This window comes from Globicephala melas, chromosome 6 (assembly GCF_963455315.2).
Source record: "Globicephala melas chromosome 6, mGloMel1.2, whole genome shotgun sequence".
NCBI classification, from domain to species: Eukaryota; Metazoa; Chordata; class Mammalia; order Artiodactyla; family Delphinidae; genus Globicephala; species Globicephala melas.
The window spans coordinates 96,329,364-96,353,480 of NC_083319.1; the positions used below are offsets into that span (position 1 = coordinate 96,329,364).

At 37.6% G+C, this 24,117-nt stretch overlaps 1 protein-coding gene across 1 annotated transcript in view; it reads left to right on the plus strand.

The window, feature by feature from the left end:
• Positions 1 to 24,117, plus strand: part of LOC115840055 (contactin-associated protein-like 3) — a 197,738-nt gene that overhangs the window by 147,834 nt on the left and 25,787 nt on the right. Inside the window, exons 13-17 of the mRNA XM_030832476.2 lie at positions 4,308 to 4,505; positions 8,114 to 8,270; positions 14,125 to 14,252; positions 21,738 to 21,908; positions 22,602 to 22,820. Coding sequence (XP_030688336.2) covers positions 4,308 to 4,505; positions 8,114 to 8,270; positions 14,125 to 14,252; positions 21,738 to 21,908; positions 22,602 to 22,820 — 873 coding nt within the window. The remainder of the gene's footprint in view (positions 1 to 4,307; positions 4,506 to 8,113; positions 8,271 to 14,124; positions 14,253 to 21,737; positions 21,909 to 22,601; positions 22,821 to 24,117) is intronic.

Here is a 24,117-nt window from a genome sequence, read left to right on the forward strand (position 1 = left end):
TCTGGCTGGCGTCCTGCAGCTTGTAAAGGTAGTTCCTAAAGCAGGCAGCCTAGTGTGGTTGGCAATGCAGAATTTCTAGAGCAGGTCCTGTCACTGTGCCCAAAGGGAAAGAAGACAAAAGCTTCAGGAAAGTTTATTTTCCTGCTTTTCTATCAGCCACACAGTCTGCCCTGGCCTTACGGGTGGACAAAGTGAATGGTTTTGATGAACAATAAACATATAGATGTTCAGAGAGCAGTTAGGCCAGCAGCATGCTTGGTTCATTGCCTTAGCATTCAAAGGTGGCTAGACAATAGCATTCAGTCTTTAGATGCTGCCTGGTCCACTTTCCCCATTTACCATATATGGAATTGGAGGCTCAGAGGATTTTTTTGACTTGTCCAAGACCATAGATTGTAACCCATATCTCTTATTGACCATGACCCTGTACTCTGTCCATATCTAATTTTATAATTGCATATATAATGTACTCTCTGAGGAAATTACTTTGCGCTTGTGCTGTGTGGTAGGCTGATAAACAAGGGAAAGCACTAATAATATCTCCCAGTAACTGAGCTCTTGGGAGGTTTTAGGCACAGGGCCAAGCACACGTACATGTTGCCTCAAGACAATATATGTCGTGTTGAGTAAGTGTCAGTTCATGTTAAATAGCAGATGTCTACCCTTATGAATGAGCAGACACACAAAATTGTATTCAGTGTGACCTAGTAAGTGAAAATATCACCCTCTGAAATCCTAGGGAAGAAGGCTGTGAAGTAGCTGCATTCCCTTGAGGTTATCCAGTTGTATCTTATAGCATTTTCTTGTGTTCAGAATATTAAAAGAAATCATGAAAAGCCTCAAGGCCCCAGATCTGTGGCAGCCCTTATGAGGGTCTTCATACAAATATTGATCAAGAGGGACCCACAGGTGTGGGGCTGGCCTGAGTGCCACCTCTGGGCCCTCCCAGGGCCTGGAGACTGTCTGCTTAGAGCTGTCATCTCTCCCCTTCAATAAAACACACACACCAGTCATCCTTGGCTTTGACAAACAAATGACATGGCAGGGCCCAGGGCCTCTGAGATCTAGGGCAGGGCCAGGTGAGAGCTGACCGTTGCCTTCCTCAGGGCACCCACTGGACATTCAGAGCAGCGCAGTTGGCCATTACCAGGACTATGGGCACATAAATGCCCAGGATCTAGTTCTGTTTTCTTCTGGAGGTTTTTCATTGGAAATATAGTAGAGGGCTCAGATGGGTAAGGCACTCTGGGAAGGTTACAGACCTCAGCACTCTTTGAGAAGTTTACCTACTCAGAAAGCTCAGCGACTCACGCTGGGTTGCTTAGAAATGTGTGGCAAAGTTACATAGTTTTGTGAAGTTGGGCAAGTGAGTTTTTCTAGACTTCCATTTCTCTTATCTGTGTGGCCAGAGGGTTGGGCTGGATAAAAGGTTATAACAGTGTTTCTCCCTGGATAGTAACACAGGGGGAGAAATTCTGAGAAGGCTGTTGTGGGTCTCTATTGTAGAATTCAGATTATTTTTGTGGATCCAGGAATGGCTGCTAGTGTTTACATCAGTCTGTCCTTATTTATCATCCTGAGTGCATCTTCTTGACCAGCTTTACGTGGAGATAGATGTGACACGTTAAATCATTTGGCATATTGCCTTCCCAGTCTTCTCAGAATGTGTACCCTCTTCCCATCAGAAGAAACAGAGGCAGCTGGCTTCATTTCCAAAGAGGTGGTGTTTGGACACAAATTGGACTTCATTTCAGGCATCTGTGGGAGAAGGGATTTTTGCCTTTACTTTCCTCAAGGTCAATTTCCAGATCATGAGCGATGGTCCCACAAAATATAAAGGCATCCTATTTTTCGTGAAGTCTTTTTTTCTCAGGGAGATTGAAATAAGCATAGCAGATATGCTTTCAATGTGTGTTTACCTGAATCTGTAGAATAAAGATCTGGTTCTTTTTCCATCCAACCACTTGTTTTGCTATGAAAGACTCCTTGTATAGTTCAGAGGTCTATTATAAAGTGTAGGAAGTGTTGCCAATTGCAAAGTGGATCTAAGTTGGCAAAACAAACAGAAGGAGGTGGATGTCATATGATATGGTAAGTCAATGTCATTATTTATATCCTGCTTACCAAACCAAACCAGCAAGTTAACTTGGCTGCAGGTTCATTTGTCCGAGCAAACGGTCAACCAGGTGCCACCAATGGCCACCCTGCTCCTGTGCAGAGGAGAGGCTCCAGTGAGTTGGATGAACATGTTCTGATAGGGTCTAATTCAACGATAGTTCAAAATTCCTGTTTAAATTTGACCACTATTAAAATTAATTACCTCAGATCCAAAATTATGCTTCAGACTACCGTGAGTAACAGCTAAGTATTTTTCCATCATGCTGGTCACTTAAATTCCTTAGTCCGTCTCCTCGTGCTTGAAGGCTAAGATTATGTGTCATGTCAAAGGTTCCTTTCTACTCATAGTTTTGAAATAATATGTTGTGGAATATTAGGGAAACATAATGTGTCTTTGTTGCGGTCTTTTAAATAATATTTCTAGAAAGGGCAACCACTTAAAGTATTTTTTCAGAAGGGCAGTTTTGAGGTTCTTTTCAACCTTTCCCTTCTCTCCACTTCAAAAGATTTCTATTATTACACCTTAACCATGCAAGACCATACATTTATCATACTGACCACCAGCCTGTATGAACTATTCAGGCACATCATTTTTCTTTGTGCTCTAAGCCATGAAAATAAATGACACAGTGGCATGGGAACTGATGAACTCCTAAGCCTAACACAGCCTTCTGCATGCCTCCCTGTACCCTCATTTCATTTGATGGAAGAAACCCTGAGGGTGAATGGGAGTAGGTAATTACCAAAAATAATGCCAGATGCATTTAAGTAATTTTCCAGGAAAATGTTGAAATATAAAATGTCTAGTGAAAACATGATTAAGGGGAAACACAATCTATGGATTTCAAGTTGCCATAGGAACACTCACAGCCCCCTTTAGTGAGCAGAGAGACAGGTGATCCGTTAAGTCTTTTCTCCTAATTGAATATAAAACTGCATTAGTCATGCTGACTCACAGTTTGTTCCTGTCCTGGCTAGTTTTTGCATATTTTGTGATGTTCTTTTCCATAGGCTTTGAATCGGAGGTTTTTCCATGGCCCTTAGGGTTCTTTTCCCTGGATCTCTGGATGTATTTGATGTGTTAAGGGTTTGCAAACACCAGCATGGCTGTAGGTTTTTCCCAGACCCAAACTCTCAGGGCAGGAAAGGAGCAGGGGACCCCTCAGTGAGTTCCATGCAGCATTGTTTTGATTTTTGAACCTTGCTCATGTATTAGCTATTAAAAAATAATAAAAAATAAACACAAGGCTGTTTCCTGCCCCTGTAATATGGCAAGTTTGTGTGGATACTGATCATTTTATCAAATACATATTACAGAGGAAGTTATATGACATGACATTATAAGTATAGTTGAATTAAGGCAGCTTGAACTCAGCCTTTTAGCCACTGAGCCATGGGCCTTTTATACTGTGGGAGCTTCTATACATTCATGGTGGGAGGTTATTTTGGGGAAGATAAAAGAAGTCAAGGTGTTTTTCTTCTGTTATAAATATTGTGAAGTGTGCATTGTTTTTTAAATCTCTTGGAAAAATATAGGTAATCCATGTAACAGAAATATGCCAGAATTTTCCAGCAGACATTCATGTAGCAATGGTTACTGCTAGGAATTGTTATATTAGATACCCCAAGGCTCTGTGTTTTTTATTGCTGGCCATTGAACGAGTTGCTGACACATTATTAGTCAATTTTTGTCAAAAATACTTATTTTCCATTATTTTGCATGATCAAAATAATGGTTTTGGGGGCTGCTTGTTCCTCAAATGTGTCTTGTATACATTTCTTTGATTATCAGAGGAAAAGATGCTCAGTGAGATGAGGAATATGCTTGTTACAAACATAAGTATATACACGATAATCTTTAGCTTTCCTCTTATAGTAATGGAAAGAAAAAAATAAAAGCCAAAAAGTTCTGTTTATAACTTTGAGTATTATAATACAGAATTAAAAAAATTGACCCCCTGACAATGTTGACTATAGTAATGGTAATGCAAATTTCAATAAAGAGAATCCCTACTGTCAACATTTTAAGAATTCCACTCGCTGATTCCAATGTCAAAGAGGTTTGATTGCTACAAAAATAAAAACCTTAATTCAGATAAAAGATGCTTCTGATTTCCATATTTATGTTTAGTGATTCCATTCTCATCACAGTCTCCTTTCTCCCTCCCAACCTCTCTTCTGCCCACCAGACACTGCATGGACCTCAGTGCAGCACAATGGCTCCCACTTGGTTAGTGTCAAAAGCTCAAATGGAGAAGGCCCCCATCCTGTGTTTTTCAAGTACACAGCCAGCATGGACCAGCTCCAGGCCATAATTGACTACGTGGACCACTGCCAACAGAAGCTGACTTTCCATTGCAAGAAGTCAAGGCTTTCAACCCCCCATGGTGAGTAATCAGAGTAATCAGACATTGTGGGCTGTAGTCCCCACAGGTCACAATGGCCTGCCAGAGATGCATGAGAATGTGTGCCCATAGTGCCCGGATCACATCTGAAGTGACAGGGATACTCTTCTTTGGAGCAAAGACCAAGGTCTTTGCTCAAAGCCAGGAATGATCTGAAGTTTCTCCCTAGACTCAACTGGGCAACTGAGCAGTAAAAGCCTCCTAAGGAGGCCCCTGGAATGCTCAGTGCTCATCTGCCATGAAGGGCAGGGACATCTTAATTCTGTCTTATCTCGGGAAGGATTGCTAACGACAACATGGCTTAGTGATCTGGAGGTGATTATTCCATGAGATTCTTTTTCATAGACGATGCAATTAGTGTCTTGGCTAATTGTAAATTGGGGAACAATGTTGGTATCCCCACCTCTTTCACACAACGTAAGTGCTACTAGTTTATTTCTCATATCTTTTCTTCTTTTGAAAATTCTTATGTTTAATTTTATATTTTTTTCCTTTGAAAAATCCCATTCTGTTGGAATGTGCAACCTCACTGCCTTCATGAAACTGCTTGGCTTTCTGGAGGCTGACCTGCCCCTTCTCTGATTAGGCATCTGGGGAGTGGAATTAGCAGAGGGCAGTAGGCAGGTTCTCTGAGTTCAAGCTCTTAGGACTTAGACAAGTCCCTGTCACTCAGCAGCTATGGGACTCAGGAAATCATTTTATCTTTTTTCGAGTCTTCAGAGCTAAGACACTAACCTTGCCAGAACTTAATTGCACCACATCTATAAATGGCATGAAGTAAAGGCTACTTATTTGCATCTCTCCAGTTTATTGAATTTATAGTTAGTGCTAGTTAGTACTTACTGTTAGTTGATTGATGCCAAATAGATCACTGAGCTAAAATTGTATGTTCCCAGAAGAATGAGAAAGCTGCCTCCAGGAGAGTAAATTATTGTTATGGGTTGTCTAACCAGGGAAAACGAGGCAAAGAGAGAGTAGTGTTGGAACCAACCACTAACAAAGTCATGAAACAAAACCACCCAGTGAGTCATGGAGCAAACGCATACAAACTAGCAGATGGTCTATTCCAGAACCTGGACACGACCCAGATCAGCAAAGGATTCCCGCCTGGAGGGCCAGTGTCTGCCTATTGATTTGCATGTGGTTGCTCAATTGTTAGCCCTTCGATATGTTAATAAATATATAAAACAGCAACAGCAGCAACAAAAACAAATATTTAAACAAGTATTTAATTGGGTCTGGGGGGAAAGATGGAAAGAGAAAAGACTTGTAAACTTAATAAACACCTGCTAAAAAAACAAAATAAGGGCCTTCATTAACCATACATGCCAAGTTATTTGCATTTCTTATATGCTGCTACTGGAGGATTGTTAGTACAAACTTAATTTAAACAAATTCACTACAGACCTATATATTTCCAGAAGTGTTTAATTAAGGTTGAGTTGAGGCAGGCAAATAGTGTAGCCCAATACACCTTAAAATTGTTGCACTAATTTGCTCGGTATTATCAATAGACACAAATGGGCGTGCAGAGCTTTGATGCTACTCTTGTGTGGAAGGAGTGAACACACCAAAGCCTGGGTCCCTCATTAGAAGGTTGCAATGTGAAAACAGTACAAGGGGACTGCAATGTGGGGAACAAGTAGCTTAGGAATTTTATAGGGTAGATTGGGGAATGTCAGTCAAAATTCAGTTCTCTCTCAAGAATTTTCCACTGTTCAAATTCTCAGAAGTTATCAGGAGACTGAGGAGGTGGTAATCTTGAGAGGAGATATAGCAAGTCTGGGGCCTCAGTGCAGCAGCTCTTGTGTAAGTTTTGTTTTCCAAGAGGGCCAGGGAGGAGCAGAGGGCCTAGGATCTTGCTAGGTTCTGAAACATTTTTCTTTCAGCATCTTTAAGGTCTCTGTGTTACATATAGTTTCAGGGGATATGATTACAGGTGGCTAAAGAGGAAGTTGTGTGACAGTAAGTGTTGACTCTAGGAAACCATTTGGTTGCCATACTATGAATGCTTAAGGTCATTGAGGATTGTAGCTGTGGCTGGAGAGAAGGACAGTGAACTATGCCCTAAAATAATTGAGGAAGTAGAGCCGTGCACCCTGGTCATTGATATCTCTCCTATTCCTTTTCATTTCAGCCTCTAATTCTTCTTCATATTATTCCTAATTATTTCTTATGCAAATTCTCTAAGTTACTCAAAGGAATCTTGAATGGAGCCACATGCATTTTGTACCTTTAAAAAACACTTAATGATTTTCACTTTAGAGAGAAAAATGTAAACACACAGTAACACATTGGCATATAACGATTTCTTTGCTCTTCAAGTCGATGAAAGAGGATGTTGAATAATTACATTTTTAAGATGGAATTTTGAAAAATGTCTATTAAGTACCTATTAAATAATACACTAAAAAGATTTTCCACCCCCTAAAGATGTTTTCAACACATTAAAAAAAAAGATGGTTGATATCGATTTCTTGGCACACGTGTCACCCACTGGGCCTGCAGTGCGTGGTAATGAATGCAGTCCATGTGTTTACCAGCTGAGAGGTTGTCAGCAGAAGCAGAAGTCTCATTGAACAGGGAGCCATAATGAGCAGTGGCAATTGTAAGTTAGGGAGAAAGTTATTTCAGATTCTTAGTGGGGGCCTGATGGGGACAATTTAAGAGTTTGAAAGAGCACATGAAAATGGACAGGCATCTTTGCAGAATTGATGTCACTTCCGTTTCCCCTCCTGCCCTGATTCTCTGTTTACTAGGGACTGTTTCCCCTCCACCCTCCTGTGTGTGCAATCTTTTCTGATCATCCTCCCCCAGGTATACTGTAATCCCACACTGGGGCCTCAGCAGCATCTTTAGTGTAGATGAGCAGTCCTGCAGAGCTGAGGCAGCCTCTGGCCCTGTCACTTAATTATACGTTGCACTGAGGAGGGGAATGAGCTGAAGAACTTGGTGTAGTTGTCTCGGACTTGCTCAAGCCGAAGACACCTCAGGCATGAAGAAGGCTTATCAGTGCCATTTCTTTAGTTTCCAAATACAGAGCAACCCATTCAGTATAAGAAGAAGCACGTCTCCAAGAAACTTTTAGGACATGCTAGGAAGTACATGTCTTAAACACATGCCAGTGTTTTTAGCTAATAAATAAAGTGAAAGAAATCCATATTTCTTATAATAACATTAAGCATTTTAATGGCATTTTAGGATCTGAAACAGATTTTAGATTCAGTGTGTAAATTACTGTGGTTTTTATTTTGATGACAATTCTTTCTTGAAAGTTATTTCCAAAGAAATTATGTAAGTGGAGTCCTCAAGAAAAGTTTGTAAATATCGTGCCTGAATGAGTTAGGGACTACATGCTCATTTTCTGTTAAAAGAAAAAAATTTGGTGACAACGTAAGTTTTGACATTAAAATATATATTTTTAAACAGTTGGAAGTCCTCTTAAAAATGATCCTATTGCACAGTTAAAATATGCTCACTTTTAAAGTAGTCTCTCTATGTTTTAAATAGAGGGAAGTAAAGGAACTATATTGGGGAGGCAGGTAGTGGGGGGCAAAGTAGGTGTCACCTTTCTCATACTTGTCTTTCAGATGGAACCCCAGTGAGCTGGTGGGTTGGAAGAACCAATGAAACACACACTTACTGGGGAGGTTCTCTGCCTGATGCTCAAAAATGTACTTGTGGATTAGAGGGGAACTGCATTGATTCTCAATATTACTGCAACTGTGATGCTGACCGGAACGAATGGTGATTTCCATATAATTTCCCTGTGCAAACTGTAATTTTTTTATTGCTTAAACGATGTACCTTAGGCAGACATTGGACACCACAGTATAATAAAGAGAAAAAATTAAAGTATTCCCTAGCAAGTTAAAAGTATAAGCTTTGATGTGTATGATATCATTAATCTGAAGCCTAAAATACTAGGTAGCTATTTTTGTTTACTTGTGAGTAACTAATCATGTCCATTTTCTTTTTCTAGTAAGACAAAATAGGAATTAATGTTTCCCATTCACTGAAAGTGAAATATCTGACTTCTTAAAGTTAAGTTAATCCAGTTAATAAGATGACCACCCCTTGGCTGACCCAGGGCTGTTTGCTGACCTTCCTAATTGCCAGTTTCGTTTTCTTAAATGGCCACACAGGGGAAACCAGACAAGGCCTTGAGTCCATGAAAGAGGATATACAGAATACAAAGCTCTGCATGCAACTGGAGATCTCAGAAGGCTGCATACCCAAAGAAAAGGTAGACAAGGACAAATCATCCAGTAGGCACTCTGGGTAGAAAAAAATAGCTCCCTGAAAACTCATGTCTACAGACTTGCCCTCACACAGATTTGGAGCCCAAATTTATATGACTTGGATGGTCCTCAAATTAAGTTAACATAGCCACAGGTTGGCAGCACCACTGGCTCATCATAGGATTACATGAGATTCTCACTGGAGGCCTGCCCTCCCCCTTCACACAGACCTCACAGGATTCCCACAGATAAAATGTCACCAAAAATAAGCTCACAATCCAGGGTTATACAACACCAGAGGACAGATGTGGGAGGCAGAAGAAACCACAAAGTGTAGATGAGATGCCTAAAAGTCTCAGATCATGGATACATTCAAAACATAAGATAAAATAAATATGTGAGCTGCTTGAAAGATCAAAACTGGAATTGAAACATGAGAAAGTGATCAGATCCTATTAACAAAGATGATTGTGATTTGCAAAAGAATATTAGCCAATGATAATATTTACCCAATTTAAGATTTGTTGGATCAGATATTAGACACAAGTGATCAGCAAATTGGTGAAATGGAAAATATGTGTAAATAAATGACACAGAGAAGCAAAATGGGATCGAGAAAAGCAGTGACATGGAGGAGTCATGTGGAGAAGATTGAAAATGTGTCTGATTAAAGTTTCAGAAGAGAAGATTTGAGATAACTAAGAAAAGGAAATATTCAAATAGCAGAAAAATGTGCAGATTTGAGAAAACATTAGAATTCCAAGCAGGATAAATAAAAGTAGATCCATATCTAGACACACCATGGTGAAATCAAAGAACACCAAAGAGAATGTTAAAAGGAGCAGAGATGAAAGCAAGACTCTTAAAGGAAAGACAGCCAGCCAGCAGAACCCCCCTGAACAGCCCAGGACCCAGCCCACAGAGGGCGGGACACACCCCTCACAGGGCGGAAGTGAAATAACTGTCAAACTCCCAGTGTTTACCCAGCTGATGTTTTAAAAAGTGGGATAAAATTAAAAGCCAGACAAACAGACACTGAAGAAATTTACCACTAGCAGACTCCACAAGAGGAATTTTTAAGAATGGTTTTCAGAATGAAAGAAAGTGATCTTATAAGGAAGGTCTCAGAGGCAGGAGGAAATATTGAGGAAAAAAAATTGTAAACTCAGAGGTTAAAAACTAAAAGAAAATACTAGACACTGATAACATGTAACTGTATGTATGAATTTGAAACACAAGAAAACAGTCAGATCCTATTAACAGAGATGATTGTGGTTTACAAAAGAACTAAAAGAATGTTTAGAAATAAAAATATTATTGAAATTTAAAACTTGTTTTGTAAATATTTATTAGAATTAAATTGCTTAAAGTTTATGTCTTAAAATTTGTGTAACCTCTAAATAATAGAAACAAAGCATGTAATATTCAAATCAGTAGAGGGAAGAAAGAAAAAATGGGATTTTAAAAACTTAGTTAATACAAAAGAAGATAGAAAGTGAGAATTTAAAAAAAGAGAAAGCAATAAGTACAAGATAAAAACTGTGTGAGTAATCATGCACAATAAATATGACAAAAATAACCATTTAAATCCAGATGTCATATTGAATTAAAAACAAATATATCTTGTTTGTAAACCTAGGCATATTGAAAATAAAATGCCAAAAAAAAATTACCAGGCAAATATACGAAAAAGTAAGTAAAATTTTAAGGTTTAATGTGGACAAAGATCACTATTACTATAAGATATTGCTTAATTTCACTATTAAAAAAAAACAATGCTAATAAACTTCTATGTTTCTAATAAAAATGACTCAGAATGTATACAGAAAAAAATTGACAAAACTGAAAGAAGAAATTTACAAATCAACCATGGTAAGAAGAGGTTTAAATGTACATCTGTTTGTAATTGGTAATCAAATGAACAAAAATTAGTAAGATAGAATATTTTCAAATGAAATTAACAACTTGATTTGTTGGGAACATAAAATTGTAGAATACATAATTTTCTCAAGCACATGTAGTGCATTTTTGCAAACTGATTTTCTCAATATTCCATAAAGCAAAACTCAAAAAATTTTACAGTAGTTGTTATCCTATGAACAGTTTCTCTGATTACAATGCAATTAGGTGAGAAATGAATAATAGAAAGATTAAAAAATATACATGAGGAAATTCAAAACCACAATTGGAAAGACTGGAAACAAGGAAATAAAGATACATTACTCATAGAAAATATCGTTTTCAACAAAGAAAACCTAAGAGAATATACAGAAATATTATTGAAATTAATGAGAGTTTGGTAAGGCTACTTACTGAACCTCAGAATAACTGGATTCTTATCAAAAATGTGTTACTATAAGAAAATATAAAAACTACTAGCAGAAGGAACAAAAGGGTATAGTACCTTGGAATAAAGATAACAAAAATAAGCAAGACTTTCGTAAAAAAGACATCATAAAACTTTATTATGAAAATACAAGAAGACCTAAATAAATGGAGGCATCACACCACTGCCATGAATAGGAAAACTAAGCATCTCTCCTCCAAATAATTTTCTTGATTCCATTTAATTCCAAACAAATGCTAAACATTTGTTTATTTTTGGGGGTAGTGACAAACAGGTTCTAAAATTTATTTGGAAAAGAATGGTACATGAATAGCTAAGATGATTCTGAAAATGGAAACAATGTGGGGAGACCAGCCCTACCAGACATGAATAAGTCTTATGATGCCGCAGTAATTAATACAGTGTGAGTTTGCCGAAGGGATGAGCCAGTAGAACAGCTAACCCCAAAAAAGAGCCTGGGAGCTTTCAAAATGTGTAATTCTGGGTGATGAAAATTATGTTGTCGCCAGTCTCTCTTTCTCCCCAGCAATCATAAAACTTAAAGTTGACCCAGTATTTCTCCCCTGCAGCTTTCCCAACAACTCAAAGTAGTCAAAGCTCCATTATACCTCAAAAAAAAGTCTACTGAAAAACAAACAAAAAAACTCAGAAGAATTTCTAGAGCATTAGAAACTAAAACCAAAAAAAGGTGGATTTGGAAGTTCTCTTACTGAATGTTTAAAACTGTTTGTGAGAAATTTTCATACCTAGATATTCATGCAATCTTTACAGATTTTGGAAACAATTGAGAAGCAAGAAGAAAACAGATGTAACTAAAAATTAGGCAGTTTTGAATGAGTCTGGTGAACATGGCATATAATATCTTACATAAAGCATGGACTGTGGGAATGACCTGTACAAATAAAGAATTTTTAAATAAGAAGAGTTTAAAATTTTCTCAGATTCAGGAAGGTACTTTGCAAACAACAAAAGGACAAAAAGACTTTATGATGCTATCTGCCTTAATGCACACTACATGCATTATGATTTTTTTAAAGTTTTTTTCAGGGCTGTGAATGCATTGTCAATGTTAAAAACAGAATTAAAATGTAGCTTTTTGCTATATAGAAAGTGTAGCTTTTAAAGGGTTCATTAAGGGTTTCCCTGGTGGCGCAGTGGTTGAGAGTCCGCCTGCTGATGCAGGGAACGTGGGTTCGTGCCCCGGTCTGGGAAGATCCCACATGCAGCGGAGCGGCTGGGCCCGTGAGCCATGGCCGCTGAGCCTGCGCGTCCGGAGCCTGTGCTCCGCAACGGGAGAAGCCACAACAGTGAGAGGCCCGCGTACCACAAAAAAAAAAAAAAAAATGTTCCTTAAAATTCAAAGATCCTTAATGAAGACCTTATGCACTTACATTTTTCCTCTAAGATGTTCTACCAAAATAGCAATCACGGGAATTAAAATACTATTTGTAATGTTTACTGATATTAAATACCAGGAATTGATTTGGTGTGCTCTCCCTGTGTTTATAACAAAATAAGTTTCCAGACTGACCCCCTCCTGCATAATCCAGTGACATCTTCTAGCTTGTGAATACCGTTCCCAACAAAGTCAGGTGTTATGTGCTTGGGATGAAGCCTGTGTACTTCTAACAGCAGGAGTTGCAGGGGCTTCACCAGATAAAGCCATGTTGTTTAATTCAGTCTGATGTTTTGACGCAATCTGATTTTTAAAAATTGTTTCTTAAATTTTAGGGTTTTATTTCATATTTTTCATATCTTACCATATGCACTGCCAGTCACTTTGTTCAAATTTTTAAACAAAATAAAAATCTTAATAATTTTACATTTTCTAACTTAAAAGAATATTTCGATGCCTAGCAGAATTGGAATGATTAACTATTAAGTTAGGAAGACTTTTTTTGCAGGAAAGCTGTCAGGTTGAACCATGTGAAACAGCTGATTTTTTGACCTGCAAAAGTGGCAGTTTCAAATGTTTCAACTTGTATATACAAGAGTGAGTGGTGGCTTTGTAATTATTTGGAATTAAAACTTACTAGGTTCTACAAAGAACAATAAATTAGACAAACTAGTATTTGTTCATAAATCAGAAGTACGTATGTAATTGAAGTATACAATGAAAAATACCTATACAAGTTATAGAAAAACCTTCCTACTTTGTCCAGAGAGGACGGTGGTTGTACAACCAACTTACCAGCCAGGTCCTCTGGCTCCTGTTCCAATCCTATTGTATTAAACCATAGATATTAATATTACATGATGATATTATTGGTATTGTTATTATTTATAACATCCACTGGGGGGCATTGATGGTGGGTTTTATGTTTACATCCCCAACACACAGGGCCTGGCAAATAGAAGCATAATAAGTGTTTGTCGAATGAATGGATGGTGACAATCTTCGGCAAAGCACTTTCCCATGCATTAGTCCATTTATTAATTTTAAGAATATATTGTATCATATCTTCATCATGGTTTTGAATCAGTATTTTGTTTTGATTTTGTTTTTAAATTTATGGCTTCAACAAATAAGGAAATGCCTCATAACCACAGTAGGAATTTCTGAAACTTTAGTTAAAAAAAAAGAAAAAGTCCAAGTATTGAAAACCTAAGTCTTGTCAGTCAGGTGGTTTTGTTTTTGTCTTTTTTTTTAATGAAGGAAGATTGCTGTTGCTTCTGTAAATTCTGCATTTAAGTATTACACAGTGGCTGAATTGGAAAGAACAATGAGCTGCTAATTGCACTGAAATGTAATCTCATGCCTGTATCCATGACCATAATTTTGGACCTGCCTGCTTTCTTCTCTATGGTCACGTAGATGAACAAAAGTCTCTGGTCCTCAGAAGACCTCATTCAATATATTAGTATGTTTGTAAGTGTTCAGATGAGATGTTTGATTTCCCTACTGTTATGTACTTACAAATTTAGCTTAATACCCCTTGAACTGCAATCAAAGACTATTACTCTTCTGTACATTATTCAGAATAATGTTAAGGTGGTTGTATTTGTTTTCTAGGACCAGCAACACAGTAGTCCTTTCCCATAAGAAGCACTTGCCGGTCACTCAGGTTGTGATGAGAGACACAGGGCGACCACATTCTGAAGTGGCTTATACACTGGGGCCTCTGCTCTGCTCGGGGGACAGTAAGTAGTGGCAAGAGGAACTGTCTTCATCCCTGCTAATACATTTCAATCTTTTAAGAGAAATCGAACTGCCTGTGTTCATAAAAACACTGTCTGTACTGATAATCTGTACTTCATTAGGAATGTATTAACTCTATAAAATAAGTGTATATTGTTAATGTAATTGAGAAAAAACATATTACCTCTGGATTATGTAGAGGTATCTTTTATATGACATTTACATGAGACTGTGCTGCAAAGATTCATGGAATCATCTGAAATATATCACTTGTTCAGCAAACATCTAATATGTACCTACTAAGTATAAGGCACTTTGCTGAATGCTGAGATGCCTGAAATTGGTAAGATAAGGAGAAAATGAGAGGACAGAATCCATCAAGTGTATCTAGTCATTAATGCCTTCTGACAATTCTGAATTTTTACACAGGAAGTCTCGATGCTCCTAACTCCACTTACCCCTCCAACTGCATCTTGTGTATCCTTCATGCCCCCAAAATAACTGAAATAAAATATATGAGTTCTATCTTTAATTTTCAAACTTCTACTCTCTCTTGAATATCAGTCCTTCTCCTCCATCTCGTCCATTGCTCCCCAGAAACTGCTTTTTCCTGTCACCAATGAGAACTCCACATTTCTAAATCCAATTCCTATTCCCTGATATCATCTGAGTTGACCTGTCAGCAACTTTGGATTCCTCCCATGATTCAAACTTCTTTAATTCACTTTCTTTACGTGGTGGCCAGCATACCACAAAATTTTCCTACCCTCCTCTCCCCAACCTTCCTTCACCTCACCAGCAGGATAACGTTGGGGTTCCCCAGGGCTCTATGCTCCGCCCTCTCTCCTCTCTGCTCTCAGTTGGTGATCTTCTCCCATCATCTCATGGCTTTAAATACGGCATGGGCATCAGTGACCTCCACGCCTATACCTATACCTAGTCTTCCTGAACTCCCAGCTCCTGCATCCAGCTGGCTATTCCGTACTTCTTCATTCCAATTGGCATTTCAAACCCAACTTGTCAAAAAAATGAGAAAAGAAAAAGAAAGCATTTCCACACCAACCTTCCTCAAATCAATGCATAACAACTCCATTCTTCCTGTTGCTTCTTAGACTGAAAACAATACAGTCACTCATAACTTCTCTTTTCTATCATAACCCACATTTAATTCATCAGCAAGTCTTATTGGTTCTAACTGCAAAAATGGATCCAGAATTTATCTCCATTACCACCTGTACCTGGATTGTTGCTGTGGCCCCATAACTGGCCTACCTGCTACTGTCTCTGCCCACTTAGCTGATACTCCGCACAAGAGCCAGAGGGAATAAAATCAGGTCACGTCAGTCCTCTGCCCCAAACTCTCTTCTGGCACTCATCTCAGAGGAGAGGCCAAAGTACAATGTCCACCAAGGCCATAGTAGCCATGTTGCCCTCTGAGCCAGGCAGTACCACAGTGGGGCCTGTGGAACCACAACCCTCCCTGGGGCCCCATAGGAGGTGTTGCCATGTGAGGGAACCCTGGCATTTCTGAACCTTGCTATTGGAAAAAAAAGAGGGTCCTATTTCAGATAATAAAAATACTGAGATGCAGATAGTCAAAATGTAGAAAGCCTATGAACGTGCATTGACTCGATGATAGTATAGTTATTTTCCTCACTCATAACATAAATATGCAAACCACAGTTCTCTTTCTGGATAAGGTGAAGCAAGTACAACCCACCCCGTCTCTCTCACTGAACTCACCCATAAAACCTGGACAGAATGCATGAAGCAGTTATCTCAGGACTCTGGAAAGCAAATAGCAGCAGGGAAGAGAAAGCAAAATTCACCATTTATTTTTTCTTCCAGTATCTCTCAGCCGCTGGGTCCCAGATGGAGAGAGTCCCAAGAGAAGTCCTCTAGTCCTGGTTGGAGGAGGGGACAGGGAGCTCCTAACTATGAGAGAGCACGGTAGTCTCATTTCTCCCCTTCTCTCTGTTTTCTGAGGTTCCAGTTCCCAGGCAGCCCCATGGCAATAGTGGTAGAAGCTGCCTCAGAAACACACAAGAGCCAGAACTCCAAGGAAAGGCATCTTCTGCTCTGGACAGGGGAGCCCTGACTCTACGACAGTGGCAGACTCATGCTACTTTTGTTTTCTTTCTCTGTTCACCCATCACTAGGCAATGGACATATGTACAGGTGCAGGAGTGAATAGGAAAGCACAATAAATCAGGCTGAATAGAGCCCTAGTTTTCTGGTTGTATGATTGAAAAGGGAGCTGCAGGGAATTGCAAAGTATCTGGAAGAGCACAGAGAGGGAAGAGTTCAAGAGAGTGATGCCACAAGTTGTCTATGAAGTCCTGGGTTCACCTCAGAGCTACACATGCCTGGATCTGCTCCTAATTATAGACCAAAGTTGAGAATTGAAGAGGCTACCATCCAGGACTCAGACTGGCCACTGAGTGGTGCAGAAGTGAGGCAGAGTTGAATAGTACTGCAAAAGCTTTGAAAACTGGACAGCCATAGGAACCATGGACCATGCACGGAGGACAGGTTGGAATGTGTGGCCAGATCCTAACCAGGACAGCTGCCTGCAAAATAAGAAAATATCAACATGCACTTTGAATTTAAGCAAAGCCCAAAGTTTGTTAACATAATATTTTAAAGATCTAGGAAATAGTCCAAAATTACTTCGCATACAAAGAACCAGAAAAATCCAAGTTTGCATAAGCAAAGATAATCAACAGATACCAATGACACAGAGGTTAGAATTATCTGATAAAGACACTAAAACAGCTATTACACAAAAACTCTAACAAGTAATAATAAATGCTTTTGAAACAAATAGAAAAAGAAAAAGTTTCAGCAAAGAAATAGGATATATAGAGGAGAGTTAAATGGAAACTTTAGAAATAAGAAGTATGGTAATGGAAATGAAAGATGCACTGGATGGGTTAAATAGCAGATTTGAGATGAAACAGTCAATGACACTGAGGATCGATAAATAGAAAGTATTCAATCTGAACAAGAGAAAGAAAAAAGGTTGAAAAAAAAATGAACAGGGCCTCAGGGACCTGTGGGTTAATAATAAAAGATATAACATTCATTTAATTGAATTTCCAGAAGAAGAGAGGAAAGAGTGCTGGTGCTGAAAAATATTTGAAAAACTAATGGCTGAAAACTTTAAGTTTGGCAAAAGAGAGACTTGAGAAGTTGAATGAACCTGAAACAGTATAAACTGAAAGAAATTCACATCTAGACATATCATAAACAAACTGATGTGAAAACTAAAGACAATGAGAAACTTTTTGAAATCAGCTAGAGAGAATAATGATGCATTGCCTATAGTGAAACACCAATTCAAATGACAGTAAGTTTCTCATCATAAATATAGAGGTCAGAAGGAAGTGGCAAAACATTTCTCAAGTGCTGAAAGTAAAGAATTGTCAGTCCAGAATTCTATGTTAAGCAAAAATATACTTCAGGAATGAAGGTAAAATTTTTTAAAATTTCAAATGAAAGAAAGCTGAAAGCGTTCATCGCCTGAAGCCATCCTTTAAAAGAATTTCTAAAGGAAGTTTTTTTAGATAGAAAGGAAATGATATCAGAAGGAAATTTTGAACTTTGGGAATAAAAAAATCAACATTAGAAATGGTAAATAACTGGGTAAATTTATAGATTATTCTCCTATTATTTTAAATATATCTGAGGGTTGAAAGCAAAAAATACATTATTTCACAGGGTCACAGGGTTTTAATTTTGTGTGGATATAATACACATGGCAACAACAACATAAACAGGAGTAGGTAAAAGGACAAAATTGTTGTCAAAGTTTTTACAAATCACTTGAAGTGGTTAAAACATAGATTCTAAGCATACTAAGAAAGGTAAGTATATATATTGTAATCCTTAAAGGAACCAATTAAGAAACTGCTATACAAATAGAATACTGAAAAATGTTTAAATAACCCAAAAGGAGACAGAAAAAGGAAAACAGAAGAACAAAAAAATAGAACAAATAGGAAAAAATAATAAAATGATAGAACTAACATATCAACATTTGTATTTAATGTAAGTGGTCTAAGTAAACCAATTAAAAGACAGATTGTTGTGACTCAACTATAGGCTGTCTATAAGAAATTCAATTCAAATATAATGACATAATAAAAGAATATGATGGAGAAAAATATACTACACAAACATGAATTTAAAGAAATCTGGAGTTTTTACTAAAATTTTTGCTTGCAAGCAAAGAAAATGAATACATATAAAAGGACCAAGAAGACTGAAGAATCTTAAATGTGTATGCTAATAACTGAGCTTCAAAATACATAAAGCAAAAACTGACAGGGTGGAAAGGCGAAATAGAGAAATTCATAATTATCATTAAAAAGTCCAATACTGCTCTCTCATTAGCTTATGGAACTAATAGAGGGAAAATCAGCAAGGATATAGAAGACCTGAATGTCACCAGAAAACAAATGAATCTAATCGACATTTATAGAATACTCTACCAACAGTAGAATACACATTCTTTGCAAATGCACATGAATCTTTAACCCAGATACAGCATATTTAGTGTCATAAAACAAACTTTAACCAATATTAAACAATTTAAATCTTACAAAATGCAAGATTTGACATAATTGAATTAAATTAGAAATAAATAAAAAAGATAGTGAGAAAGTCTCAAAACACTTAGAAATTGAACACCAAACTGTCAAATAATACCTGAGTCAAGGAAAGGTCTCAATAGATACGATAAAATATATTGAACTGAATGAAAATTAAAGTACAGTGTATCAAAATTGGTAGTATGCAGTTATAGCAGTGCTTAGAGGGATATTGAGAGCAATAAATGCTTATATTATGCAAGAAAAAAGATCTCAATTCAATAATGTAAGACTTCACCAAAAAAAAAACCAAACTAGAAATAGAAGAGAAAAATAAACCTAAAGCAAGCAGAAAGAAGGAAATAATAAAGAATAGAAATCAATTAAATTAAAATCAGAGTATATAAAAACAAAAAAAGATTCTTTTAAAATATTAATAAAATTGATAAACCTCTAAGAAAACTATCCAAAGAAAAGAGAAGATAAAAATGATCAATATGAGAAATGAGAGTTGGGATAACACTACAGACCCCACAGACATCAACAGTATAATAAAACTATACTACAAACAACTCTACACGTATTAATTCTACAACATAGATGAAGTGGACCAATTCCTTAAAAACTGCTAACAGCCAAAACTTTCTTAAGATAAACCAGACAACTGGGATAGACCTAATAGTATTAATGGAATTGAATTTGTAGTTTAAAACCTTCTGAAAAAGAAATCCAGACCAAGATTGTTTCACTGATGATTCTACCAAAGAAATAATACCATATCTACACAACCTCTTTCAGAAAATAAAAGAGGAAATTCTTTCCAACATTTTAAGGAGAGCATTGCTTTGATATCCAAACTAGATGAAGAAGTGCAAAAAAATGATAACTACTGATAATGTTATTACCAACACAGATGCGAAAATCCTCAACAAAACATTAACAAATAATCCAGGAATATTTTTAAAAACGCACCACCACCAACTGCAGTTTATCCCATGATGCAAGACTGATTCAGTATTTGGAAGATGATCAGTTTGATCTACCACGTTAACAGTCTAAGGAAGACAAATCACTCCAGGTGCTTTTTCTATATCAATTAATATGAACATTATAATTTGAATTATTATGATAACAAATTCAACATGATAATTTACATCATAATAGCATTTATAATAAAATTCTTAGCAAACTAGGTATAAAAGGAAAATTCTTAAACTTAATAGGACAGTATCTGTACAAAACAGCTAGCATCATAATAATTGGTGAAAAACTGAATGCTTTCCCCCTAAGGATGGGAACAAGATAAGGATATCCAATCTCACCACATCTATTCAACCACTTTGATCATATGGGAAGTCCTAGCCACAGCAATAATGTAAGAAAGAAAATAAGTGCATACAGGCTGGAAAGCAAGAAAGAAAACTCTATTCACACGTATATACATACGATTGCCTACGTAGACAATTTCAAGGAATGTCCCCCCCCCCCCGGCAGAAACAAAAACCCTACTAGGTCTTATTAAGTGAGCTCAACAAGGTCACAGGATACAAGGTCAACAGAAGACAAATCAGTCATATATGCTAGCAATGTATAAATGGAAACCAAAATTTACAAGACAAAGTCATTTTCAGTAGCTAGAAAGAATATAATACTTAGGTACATATTTAACAAAAACATGTATAAGATCTGTAACTCATCAAAAAGTGACTAAACACTGAAGAAAGGAATCAAAGAATCTAACTAAAGGGAGAGATATACTGTGTTCATGGATTGGAAGACTCAATATAGGAAAGATGTCAGTTCTCTCCAAGTTAAAAACACACTTCACCAAAGAGGATATAAGAATGGCAAATAAGCACATGAAAAGATGTTCAACATCATTACTTATTAGGGAAGGCAAATTAAAACCACAACGGGATACTACTACACACCAATTTGGATTGCTAAAATAAAAGAAATATATACTCACAATATTAAATGCTGGTGAAGATATGAAACAACTGTGTCTCTTATACATTGTTAATGGGAATTAAAAATGGTACAGCCACTCTGGAAAACTGTTTGGCAGTATCTTATAAAGTTAAACATACTTACCATATGACCCAGGGATTATACCCCTGGGAATTTACCCTACAAAAATGAAAACATATGTCCACACAAAAACCTTTACACGAATGTTTATAGCAGTTCTATGTGTAATTGACCAAATCTGGAAAGACCCCTAGTGTTCTTGAATGTGGACAAATAAACTGTGGCAGATCCACAGTTTATCTGGAATATTACAGAGCAGTAGAAAGGAATAGATATTGACATGCAACAGCTCGAATGAATCTCAAAGGCTTTATGTTGAGTGAAAGAAGCCGATCTCAAAGGGTTGCATGCTGCATGACTCTATTTATATGCTATTTGGAAAAGGCAAAACTATAGGGACAGAGACTAGTTCATGATTGCCAGGGCTTAAGGGTGGTTGGAGGTTGTGACTATAAGGAAATAGCAAGAGGGAGGTTTTTGGGGTGATGGAACTGTCTTTTATTCTGATTTTAATGATGGCTATGCAAATCCACAAATGTATTAAAAGTTATATAACTGTATGTCCCTAAAAAGTCAATTTTACTTGATGATAATTCAAAAAATAATATTGTTTTTAAAAAAACACGGGTCATTTCCAAAGTGATTGTCCCTCCACTCAGTTGCAACCATGTCCAGGTTCTTAATCTTCAAAAGAATCACTATTTGGACATTCATGTCATGGCTACATGTTCAGAAGAACCACAAAATGAAGGCTTTTAAAGATAAATAATGCAATGAATGGTAAAAATCCTAGAAATATAAAAAGTAATTGTTGTTTGTTTTGTTTCATTGTTATTTTCACTTTTTTTTTCTTCTTGTAAACAGATTCATTTTGGAATTCAGCTTCCTTCAATACTGAGACTTCATACCTTCATTTCCCTACATTCCGAGGAGAACTTAGCGCTGATGTGTCTTTCTTTTTTAAGACCACAGCTTTTTCGGGGGTGTTTGTAGAGAACCTGGGGATCACAGACTTCATCAGGCTAGAGCTGCGAGGTGAGTTGCCCACCCTGGGCAAAGCCATGGGGTACTCATTAACAATAACCTCGTTAGTAACGTAATTTCTGATGTATTGCCATGCTTCCTTTGTCGGTTGTATTTCTTGATTAAATGCTAAAATTCTATGATTTTAAATAATTATTTTTAATAGAAAGTAAAACAGTGATTCACGAAACATACAACAGTCTATACAATTCCTTGTTGTCTTAATTCTATGTGCAATCAGGATATTAAACCAAACTGGTCAAATAACTGCTGACTAAATCACAAAATTATGTGATTTAATTGACTAGTCATACTGTTTATGTATGTAGACAAAGCTTAATTTCTTACTTTGTGAATTTCACATAGTGCTTTTAAAACTATATTAAGATTTAAACCACCTTTAAATAAACTCACTTATACCTATGAAGTCAGATAAAATGTTAGTTGTATTTTTATAGGTAAATATCTCTATTGCTTAGGGCTTAGCAAGATGAATAGTAAACTCTAAGAAGAAGTATGTTAAAGTCAGCTTTGCTTTTTGCTTTTGCTTTTTTTTTTTTACCAGCTCAGACTGACATTTGTCTGCATCAATATCATGGTCTTCTTTCATAAGGAGCATGTCATGGTGCTTTTTTCATGTCTACTCAAGACCAAATTTTCTCCCCTGTGAATGAACTTGACCAGCTCTCCTATCTTTATTTCCAGCCCCTGCAGAAGTGACCTTTTCCTTTGATGTGGGGAATGGGCCTTGTGAGGTCACGGTGCAGTCCCCCACTCCCTTTAACGACAATAGGTGGCACCATGTGAGGGCAGAACGGAACGTTAAAGAAGCATCCCTTCAAGTGGATCAGCTCCCTAGGGAGACCCAAACTGCCCCAGCTGATGGGCACGCCCGCTTGCAGCTCAACAGCCAGCTCTTCGTGGGTGAGTGCTGCTAGCGGCTTGTAACTGAGCTGTGCTGTGAATGCAGAGGTGGACGGAGAGAAAATCACAGCTACAGCAGTAGTGATAATAGTAATTGCCACAGGGACTACTATCGGCCCTGGTGGGAGGCAGAGATAGTGAATAAAATCCTCTGAACTGAGAAGGAACTTTGGGACTGAAAATCGAAGCAGGCAACTCCATAAAGTGCAATTATGAAGTTTATTGTGGGTAACTTACATCCAGGGGACGATGAGCCAGAGATGTTCACAGCTGCACTTCGTGCCATGGAAAAGGCTCCTGGGGGATTTAAAGGAGCCAAAACTAAAAATAGAATCTGACTACCAAGTGAGAAGCACCCATGGTCAGGAATCGGGATTTTTTCCTCCCCAAGGGGGGTCTCATGACCATCTGCATCAGCAAAAGGCACTCTTCCAGTTTTCATATTAGATGAAGGCAAGGGTAAAGGTTGATAAGGAACTTATCTGGCTGGGATGCATTCCGTGTGAGTAAGCTAAAGCTTAGTCCCCCAGGAAGAGGAGGGGGTGGGACTGCGGGCCTAAGATGGAGCTGACAAAAGGGAGTCAGTGTGGTTCAGCCACACAGACACTATGTACCAAGAGCTCATTTAATATAAATATCTCTGCTATAGATTATTGTACCCAATTTGCAGATGAGATCATGGAGGCTCAGAGACATCAAGGGACTTAACCATAGAAACCCAACTGGAAGGAAAATCCAAACTCGTGTTGGACTGATTCCCAAGCTTGCACGCAATATCATAGACGATTTATGTTTGTTTCAATTACTTCTTATCCATACTATTTATAAAACAAATAGCAATTTTTATCCATTTCTCTCACTTCACTTCTCAGTATAGTTAGAGAACCAGCCCCGTAATTGGGACAAAATCCTCCAGAGTCCCCTCAGAAACAGGCCATAGGAGCCCAGGGAGGCTGAGGCAGCCTCGTGTGACTGGACACAGCAGGACTTTCCCCAGCCCAGCACCTGGTTCCTCTCAGTCCTGCACTCCCTCCGCTGCTCTCTTGTTGCAAATGCCTTGTTTAGACCCAGAGCTGGCTCATTATTCTGCTGTCCATTCTTTAAAGATTAAAGCTCTGGGTAGTGGGAGTCTTCGCTCTAACTTACATGCTTATTCTTTATTATTGTTTGTTTTTCCCAAAGGGAGAAACAACTTTTGCTACATTGCTTTTTAGATAACTCTATTCTAATTTGGAAACTAAGCAGAGTAACGAAATAGCTCTCACTTGGTCTTTTCTCACATATTTTAAAGTAAATA